General features: G+C 34.6%; 1 protein-coding gene across 1 annotated transcript in view; it reads right to left on the bottom strand.

Moving 5' to 3' along the window:
- BARX1 (BARX homeobox 1) overlaps nucleotides 1-4562 on the bottom strand; it is a 7443-nt gene extending 2881 nt beyond the window's left edge. Inside the window, exons 1-2 of the mRNA XM_056528258.1 lie at nucleotides 4361-4562; nucleotides 1325-1628 (exon numbers count right to left, since the gene is read on the bottom strand). Coding sequence (XP_056384233.1) covers nucleotides 1325-1628; nucleotides 4361-4562 — 506 coding nt within the window. The remainder of the gene's footprint in view (nucleotides 1-1324; nucleotides 1629-4360) is intronic.
- Nucleotides 4563-7131: the final 2569 nt, after the last annotated feature.

Below are 7131 nucleotides of genomic sequence, written 5' to 3'. Positions count from 1 at the left end.
TTTTGCAGTGGCAGAATGCTTATTCTTTTCATGGTATTCTTTTCTGGGCTTTTGTTTTGTTGTTTTATTTATTTATTTATTTTCTTAATATTGCCATAAATCTAAATCATATATTGGAATAGCTTTTCTTGAAACCTTATTTTCTATCAAAAATACACTATAAACATCTTAATTTTTTTATTATCTTCCTTATTTAATACTTTATTATACATAGCTTGTTATTTTAACATGCTCTTATCTATGTTATTTACCTAATTTTATGTTACTGCTATGTATTGTTCTTATATTAAAATAAAATGTATTTGAAATAAAAATGATTGTTTTTTTTTCTTTCTATTTTTACAATCTGTAGACGATACTAGTTGAAGTAGTAATCCAGGAATTAAAATGTATTCAACATGATAAAGTATATTTAAATAAAAAATTTAAATGTATTCAATACGATAAAGTATACTTAAATAAAAAATAAAAATGTATTTTATTATTTTTATCAATAGAACTGTGTACTTAGTTACTAAATACAAATATTTACAGTTGTTTTCAAAATAGGTAAAAAAAAAAAAGTCTACCCAACTATTTTGCGTAACATGCTCTGTGTTCTTATTGTCTGTTAAAACTTCAATAAAGCTTTGTTGAATTGGAAAAAAAGGTATTGTTTTTATAGGTAGGACTTCACAAATCAGAAGACACTGCAAGTACCAGCATGTCTAGTTCCTGCTCTATTTTCTGCAGTTAATTTTAAAAGATATAACATTAGTTATATATATATATATATATATATATATATATATATATATATATATATATAATCTATCGATTTTCTGCACCACTATAGAGTCGCAATAGAATTCTTGAACCCTATTGTATCCATAGGCGAGTAAGGATGTAGAATAAAGTTGTATGCCCAATTTAATAATAATAATAATAATTAATAAAAATGTCTTAATTAATATTTTAAACGAATAAACATAGTAAGATATTCAATAGACAATAAGAGCATAAATTCTTGAATTATATTTTTTCTTTAATGTAGGGGGTTTTCCCAACCAGGGTGCCTCCAGCTGTTGCAAAACTACAACTCCCAGCATGCCCAGACAGCTTTGGCTATCCGGGCATGCTGGGAGTTGTAGTTTTGCAACAGCTGGAGGCACCCTGGTTGGGAAACACTGACTTATTCACACAAAATGTAATAAAATATCCAATTGTATGCAATTTCACAGACACATTAAAGTCTGTTTAATACATCTTTATCCAAACCAACAAGAGGTATGATGTAGATGATGATGATGATGATGTGGATGATGATGATGATGATGATAGTTACCTGTCAGGTGTAGAGAGATATTTCTGCTTTTCAAACCTCTTCTCCAGTCCCATCAGCTGCAGCTCAGTGAACACAGTCCTGCTTCTTCTGCCCTTCTTGGCCTTGCTGCCCTGCTCTGAGACCCCTGCCTCCAATTTCCCCCTGAGGTGCAGTTCTAGTGGCAGGTGGTGAGGAGACCCTGACCCTCCTTGGAGACCTGAGCTGGCAGCCAGGAGGGCAGAACTGATGGGAGAGCCCAGCCCAGGGCAATTCAAGGGGCTCAGAGGGAACTTGAACATGGAGGCCTGTTCTGCCTTCAGTAGAGCTGTAGAAGAGACAGTAAGGGGGTAAGCTGTCATACGGTGGTCTATAGACTGATAGGAGAGTGACACTACAAAATGCATACAGAAGGCACAAATACAATAACCATCAATAGTACTAGTAATAGGATTCTTACTATTACTAGACCATAAAAGAAAAAAATATATACTGATATTACTGTTACTGTTCAAATAATGATAAATTACTTTATGATACTTTGTGCTGTTTATTATAAAACTCAATAACATAAATAAAAAAACAAAAAAGAAATCACCAATAATAATAATAATAATAATAATAATAAATATATACTGTTTTTAAGACAAAGTGACATTTAGTCTAGCTGATAATGGGTTAATACACCACCCCTTAACCTACAAAAGATTTACATTCCCCATATAAATGATAATGTACATGCAGCAAAGGTAAGAAGCCATGGGCAATGCCACCTCTAGTAGGATCTGCACAAGCCTCGCTGGTCACTAGGTGTATGGGGGGCATGGATAGGGCATTGTTGGATGTGACGTTTTGTAATAGAAGATCTATCTCTCTACAGCAGTGTTTCCCAACCAGTGTGCCTCCAGCTGTTGCAAAACTACAACTCCCAGCATGCCCGGACAGCCTTCGGCTGTCCGGGCATGCTGGGAGTTGTAGTTTTGCCACAGCTGGAGGCACCCTGGTTGGGAAACACTGCTCTACAGTATCTATCTAACCCCAAATTGTGGATTTTTTATTACCAGAACTATAAATATTTACCTTATATTTTCCATAACTAATATGTAGTATGAATTAATATCCACTATATATGCAATATAAAGATATAAACAAGGTAAAGACAGTATATGGTATCTATATATTATATATATATATATATATATATATATATATATATATATGTATATATATATATATGCAGTACAACTATTTACAAATGTTGGATAAGCAACTTTTTTTTTTCAACTACATTTTATTAAGCATTTCAATACAAGAACAATGTGTATTAGCAACATACAATTAAGAAATAGCATATATAGGAGCATATAAATAATTTTTTATACATATCAAAGTATTATATACCAATATGTGGTTTAAATTTATAGTATAATTAAGAGCTATATTTATTATGTTACTAATTAATAATGGAAAAATAAGTAAATAAATTAAATATATATATATAATACTAATAAAAACAACAGTAATAAAAAATAAATAAAATATTAGATAAGCAACTTTAATAATTTAGCCTTTATACATAAAATGACATTCAAGAGAAAATACCGGACCGTGTGAATATTACAGGAACACATATCTCATCAATCCATCAATGCAGGTATCATTATGATAATGATGATGATGATGATGTGGTAATGATTATTATTATTATTATCACTATTATTAGTAGGAGTAGGAAGGTACTTGTTATAAATGTAGGCCTAACTGAGAATAACAAGTTGAAAAAAGTACAAATAGGGGACAAGATTAAGAAAATATGTAGATATATGTTATGTTTAGGTTACCAAAGTTGTTAAAAAGTTTGTATGGTGATGGTGATAGGAATCAATATGCCAAAAATTATATGAAAATAAGTCACACAGGGCTCTGAATAATACAAGCTCGTATAAAGTGTATGATAAAAGAATAAAAATGTACAGTAGTAGATAGCTAAATAATAATAATAATAATAATAATAATATAAAGTAATTTATATTTTCTTTCTATGTATGTCCCTGGGGATTCCTCAATCATTTTCAATATATGTCCAAAAGTGACATTTCATAGATTTATTTGTGCACTTTGCCATGTTTCTCTTTATTAACTCTAATATATATATATATATATATATATATATATATATATATATATATATATATATAATATTTATGATGGTAAGTATACTAATAGTAAATATAATATTTATTTATAAAGCGTAGACAGATTCCCAATTTTGTGACTGAAATATTACACCCAATATTTAACAGGAGGAGTGAGGGCCCTGCTCTTACAGAATATGAATGTATAGATTTATCTATTATCTATGTATATCATTTATGACCATATGTGTATGTATATATATATATATATATATATATATATATATACATACACATATACAGGATGCCAGGTCCATGCATTATTTTAGTATCAGTATGTGCTGGCCAACTTATCCTTGTATATATATATATATATATATATATATATATATATATATATAGTAAATTTGAGTAGCCGTATTAGTCCAGTGATGCAGATGCAAATCAAAAAATGTTGCAGTATCTTGTAATACCTTTTTTATTGGACTAACAACTGCAACATTTTATGATTTGCAGTCTCTACAAAATGCTGTTAGTCCAATATAAAAGGTATTACAAGATACTGCAACATTATATATATATATATATATATATATATATATATATATATATATAAATCTCTATGGGGCTGTGGGGGCTTTAGGTGCTGCTGTGCATGTAGAATTACATTATTTTAATATAAGAACCCGGACACATGTATATTTGATGTCCCGATGAGGTAAAACTTGCTTTAATATCATAATAGAAAAAACATAGTAGCACATACATTTAAGGACATATACTAAAGTGGGTATATGAATTTTTTCATATAATAATAATAAAATATAATAGTAATAATAATAATCTCCATGCAATCAACACCTGTACATAATAAATCTATTATAATAATGCTATTTCTATATTTACAGTAAGTAACGCTACCTACCCAGGTGGTTGTGGTAAGGTCTGGTAGATAGAAGGGCCTGCACCCCAAATTTGAGCAGGTCCCCTGTAGGAGGAGCAGTTTTGGGGTCCTGGTGATCAGTTAAAATCTCTTCTATCATGAAACTCCTGTATCGATGGGACCTGTGATCAGCAAAGGTTTCATGGGGGAAATAGTGAGCCCCAATGTCCAAGGGGTGCTGCATGGTGGTCTCCTCCTCAGCCTGATGTGTAGGACAAGTCAGAGTATCCTCTCTATATCCGAGTGGATCCCTTGGATGAGAACTAGTGGAGATAGTCCAGGTAGGGCAAAGTTGTGTGTGACTCCCCCAGACTCCCTGTCATTCTCCTCTTGGGGTGACACTGTCTTGTGAGGAGCTGTAGGAGACTCCTGTCTCACTTCTGGGGTCAGTGGAGAAGCAATAGATCCTGTTGTTTCTGCTTAGAGTTGGGTAAAGTGTGCAGCAGCCTCAGAGTTCCCAAACTTCTCCGAGTGCTCTCCCTGTCCCCTCCCAGAGCTGGGCAGGAGCCTATGGTATCCAGCACAGTGAGCCCTGACCTCCCACACTATGGTGATGATGGTGTAAGGCAGGCCCAGCACCCTCCATACAACAACACATTACTCCCAGCAGGGCACATTATCAGCCACATTTCACTCTTACTTTTAATTTAGAACAGACGTACAAGGCGATTATCTGATCCTGGGTAATGTGTCACTGCACAATCCAGCTCGTAAATCTCCAGCACTGACTCTATCTACAGCTCCTGGGGTAGTTTCTATCACCAGCTGATCTCTACATAGTCATAAATAACCAGAATATCAATATATAACAGGAGCTTCACCTCCTCAGGTACATGCAGATTGAACAACTGGGACTCTAATTACTTCAATTAAGTGCTCAAGTGATGAAAGTCTGTTAATTGTCATTATTGAATTATACACATGTACAATATATCTATCTATCTATCTATCTATCTATCTATCTATCTATCTATCTATCTATCTATCTATCTATCTATCTATCAGTATTTCCCAGCCAGTGTGACTGCAGCTGTTGCAAAACTACAACTCCCAGCATGCCCGGACAGCCAACGGCTGTCCGGGCATGCTGGGAGTTGAAGTGTTGCAACAGCTGGAGGCACTCTGCTTGGGAAACACTGATATATACATATATATATATATATATATATATATATATATATATATATATATATATTGTTCTAGTTATATAAGTTATATACTGGAGTGATCAGATTATATTACAGTAAATATTAAAAAAGACATATAAGTGTGTGTATATATATATATATGTATGTATATGTCTTTTTTTAATATTTACTGTAATATAATCTGATCACTCCAGTATATAACTTATATAACTAGAACAGCCTCCAGCTGTTGCAAAACTACAACTATCAGCATACCAAGACAGCCAAAGGCTGGGAGTTGTAGTTTTGAAACAGCTGAAGGCACACTGGTTGGGAAACACTGCTCTTCAAGACAGGCCAAAAGTTCTGGTCCTGATTCTCCAGACTCATGATAATATTGCAACAGCTGGAGGCACACTGGTCTGTAATAGAGTTTGTCCAAACATGGAAGGCCCCATTCACACTCTAACCTTTTACATCAAGAAATCTCCCAAGTTACACACTACATGTGTCCATAAGGGTCCATTGTCAGAAATTGTACAAAAGGGTGTGAAATAGCATTGGAAACTACCTAAGCCCATACCTTGGATTCCTTTAATGGGAATCACCAATTCACATCCCATACTGCTGACACTGTTAGAGTGCCGCCACATATGTCCAACAATCCAGCTCAGTCGCCTTGAGCTGCTGTAGAAAAAATGCTGGAGGGAGACTGATAATTCAGATTAATCTGGCGCCTCAATTGGGACATCAGATCGCTGTACAGGCCGGATGGGGGAACACTGCACAATGCCAAATAAATGGGAGCAGTTTGATCATCAGTCTTTTCTTATGCATCTTGCAGTGTCCCCCTGTCCAGCCTGCAGAAATAACTGGGCGTCAGACCATACACAACTGATACACTTTGCCATGAGTTGTGGCATCAATTGTGACCAGTGATCTGGTTCGGTTTGGAGCCAGATCGCCAGACATATGTGAAGGCACTCTTAGATAGTTGGGACAAGGAGACACATGGTACCTTTCATATACCTTTCTGTGCTTGTATCCCCATCCTCTCCCTCTTATCCCTTTCTCTCTCCGATTGACAGTCAGACAGAAGCCGAGCCCTATTTCCAAATCTTGTTCTTGGGCTGTGCATACAAATTTTGCACGGGTATAAGATTTGGAAACAGGGCTCGGCTTCCAGCTGTCAATCAAAGGGGGATGGAAGGGGGAGAGAAGAGGCATCCCAGCTCTCAGCACTTCAAGGGCTTGGGAACACCTCTTGGACACTTGGCATCAGAGAATAAAAGCATTTTTCTATGTCACGGAATCACAGACAGATACTGTATATGAAAGGTACTGGCTGTCTCCTTGTATCTAACAATATCAGCAATTTGGATGTGAATTGCTGCAGCTCACAGATTCCCTTTAATGAAATATAACTAAAGAGTAAGCCAATAATTTGTATTAATAGTGCCACATTACATCTATTAATAGCATTTTAATAATTTTAGCACTCTTTACAACTCTTTTATTGCTTTTGGTTATATGGGCAAAATTAAAGGGTAGTCTACTCTAGAGGAATTCTATAGTACTCCCATGCACAGGGTTCCTCCTACTTTTAATCTCCAAGGAATAATAAGA

Source organism: Hyla sarda, chromosome 6 (assembly GCF_029499605.1).
Source record: "Hyla sarda isolate aHylSar1 chromosome 6, aHylSar1.hap1, whole genome shotgun sequence".
NCBI lineage: Eukaryota > Metazoa > Chordata > Amphibia > Anura > Hylidae > Hyla > Hyla sarda.
The sequence above is the reverse complement of the archived record's forward strand: the minus strand, read 5'-3'. Positions and strand labels throughout refer to the sequence as shown.